Here is a 2,510-nt window from a genome sequence, read left to right on the forward strand (position 1 = left end):
GGCCCCCCAGGAGGAGGTCCCTGGCTTCCTGGTGACGCCGGCCTCCCTGCTCTGCCCCTGGTTGTGGCCCTCAGCCCAGGCCCACCTTGTCGAAGTTCCTCTGCTTCTTGTCCAGGGCCGCGGCGGCTGCGTTGGAGCGCTCCACGTCCACCATCAGGTCCTCGATCTCATTCTGCAGCCGGTGCTTGGTCTTCTCCAGTGAAGAGCACTTGGCATTGACGGCCTCCACGGCCTCCTCGGCATCCTGCAACCTCTGGGCCAGCTTCTTCCTGCCCAGGGCAGTTAGAGCGTGTGTGTGTGTGTGTGTGTGTGTGTGTGTGACTCTACAACAGCAGACCCTTGGAACCACCTCCTCCCCAGACGAGGGTGACCCCATCCTCTCCCATAGCTCCTTGGGACCCTGATCAGCCCTTCAGGCCCCGGGTCCCTAGCCTCAAGGGACCCAAGCCTGCAGGTAGGTGGAACAGAGAGTCCTCCCTATGTGTAGCAGCATCTGGGTGGCAGCCTCCACCCCTCCCCACACCAGGCTGATCGATGGAAGCTCCTCTGACCAACAAGCTTTTTGCTCGTCTTATACGTGAGCATCAGGTATAACCCGAGCCAAAAGCTCATGCGTCACAGGAAGTGAGTCAGGGCCAGCCAGGTTCACTCAGAGGCCAGGATCCAGGCTCCCTTTCAAGCACCTCTATTACCCCTTTCCTCCCTTGCCCCCCCCTTGCCCCGCCCCGGACCTGTTCCCACTCTCCTCAGATCTCCTTCCCGTGCCCACTCTGCCTGTCCCCACCCCAGGTCCTCTTGCTCCTTCCTCCTTTAGAATCAGGGTGGTGGGCCGCCCAGGACTCACTTGGCCTCCTCGAGCTCCTCGGTCCTCTGGATGGCGTCTGTCTCGTACTTGGTCCTCCATTGGGCCACCTCCGAGTTGGCCTTGGACAAGACGCGCTGCAGCTCGGCCTTGGCCTCCGTCTCCTCCTCGTACTGCTCCCGTAGCAGGTCACAGTCATGCCGGGCCGACTGCAGCGCGTGGGCCAGCGCGTTCTTCGCCTGCGGAGGGGCGGGCACCGGGAGGAGGGCTTATCTCCCAGGAAGGTGGGAGGGAATGCCCCCCCTCCCCATCATTCTCTAGATCTTTCTCATCTCCATGAAGTTCAAATAAGCCCAGCCTCGCTCATTCAGGGTGAAGGCTGGTGTGGAGTCTCAGCGTCTTAGAGTAGCTTTCCAGCTTGCCCACCCCACTCCTAGCAAATAAGGAAAGAGGCATTCGATGATGTTCAGGTGTGGCTTAGCTGGAGCGTAGAGGAACCTAGACTGGGGGGCCTTTCCACCACAAACAGAGTCTTCTCTCCAGCCTCCGGGCTCCATTCCTGGTGTTGATGCAATTTAATTACCAGGGCTGCTGTCAAGCCTGTCCCACTGTCCCCTAGCTGGGCCTCACCTTGCCCTCCTCCTCCAGCTGCCTCTTGAGGTCCTCCAGCTGCTGGGTATAGTAGAGCTTGCCTCGGGTCAACTGGGAGATCAGCGCCTCCTTCTCATCCAGCTGCCGGGACAGCTCACCTAGAGGTGGGAACAAGAGAGAGTTTGTGGGCTATGGAAGGGGGCAACTGGTGCCTGACCCTGTGGCAGGCGCAGGGCCGGTTAGGGGCACCCACCATTCTCTGTCTGCAGCTTGGCTCGCTGGGTGGCGAGGTCATTGAGAGAGCGTTGGGTCTCTTCCAGCTTTGCGCGGTACTCATTGGCCTGGTCCTCCAACGTCCGGGACACCTTCTCCAGGTTTGCCTTCAGGCAGTAAGGGACAACTTGTCATGGAGAAGGGGCTGGATGGACCAGAGAAAGGAAGGGAGGGCCAAGGTGGGGAGAGCACAGGGCTCAGGGGCTGAAACGGAGAGATGCTGGAGGGTGTGGTCTGAAGGGGTGCATGAATTAAAGGAGCTGTGAGTGGAGGCAGGGAAGGCGAGGGAGAGAGCGAGACAGAGAGCAAGGGCTGATGAAGGAGTGACAATGAGAGGACAAGGCAGAGAGAGTGGAAGGAAGACCGCTGTGGGAGAGAAGGGGGTGAGGACGGTGAGCAGGCAGCCCACCTTGGCCTTGATGATCTGCTCCATGTTGGAGGTGACATCGTCCAGCTCCAGCTTGAACTCGCTCTTCTCCTTCTCCAGCTTCTGCTTCACGCGCTGCAGGTTGTCGATCTGCTCGCTCAGCTCGGCCACGCTGTCCGCGTGCTTCTTGCGCAGGGCCGCCGCCGTGGCCTCGTGCTGCAGCGTGGCCTCCTCCAGGTCCCGCCTCATCTTCTGGAACTCGGCCTCGCGCTTCTTGTTCATCTCGATCTGCACGGACGTGGCCCCACCGGCCTCCTCCAGCCGCTCGCTGATCTCCTCCAGCTCCCGGGACAGGTCTGAGCGCAGCTTCTCCACCTTGGCCCTGGCGGTGCGCTCGGCCTCCAGCTCCTCCTCCAGCTCCTCGATGCGAGCCTGGCCCGGGACACAGAGGGCTCAGCCCCACCGCCCGGAGCCGTC

General features: G+C 61.4%; 1 protein-coding gene across 1 annotated transcript; it reads right to left on the minus strand.

The window, feature by feature from the left end:
• Nucleotides 1-55: 55 nt before the first annotated feature.
• LOC145718843 (uncharacterized) lies at nt 56-2,499 on the minus strand. The gene is made up of 5 exons (XM_081810361.1): nt 2,076-2,499; nt 1,647-1,773; nt 1,433-1,551; nt 845-1,041; nt 56-269 (listed from the first exon to the last, which is right to left on the minus strand). The coding sequence occupies exons 1-5, from the start codon at nt 2,313-2,315 to the stop codon at nt 71-73; spliced, it is 882 nt and encodes a 293-aa protein (XP_081666487.1). The 5' UTR covers nt 2,316-2,499; the 3' UTR covers nt 56-70.
• Between the last annotated feature and the right edge of the window lie 11 nt (nt 2,500-2,510).

Source organism: Leptonychotes weddellii, unplaced genomic scaffold (assembly GCF_054177405.1).
Source record: "Leptonychotes weddellii isolate Sample4059 unplaced genomic scaffold, ASM5417740v2 HiC_scaffold_23491, whole genome shotgun sequence".
In the NCBI taxonomy this organism is placed as follows: domain Eukaryota; kingdom Metazoa; phylum Chordata; class Mammalia; order Carnivora; family Phocidae; genus Leptonychotes; species Leptonychotes weddellii.

Excerpts from the sequence above, each read along its gene's own strand:
- LOC145718843 (XM_081810361.1), bottom strand. The coding sequence starts at position 2,315 with ATGAACAAGAAGCGCGAGGCCGAGTTCCAGAAGATGAGGCGGGACCTG. Across the intron at positions 1,552-1,646 it reads CAAGCTGCAGACAGAGAATG|GTGAGCTGTCCCGGCAGCTG; the intron begins GTGGGTGCCCCT and ends TCCCACCTCTAG. Across the intron at positions 270-844 it reads GAGGAGCTCGAGGAGGCCAA|GAAGAAGCTGGCCCAGAGGT; the intron begins GTGAGTCCTGGG and ends TGCCCTGGGCAG.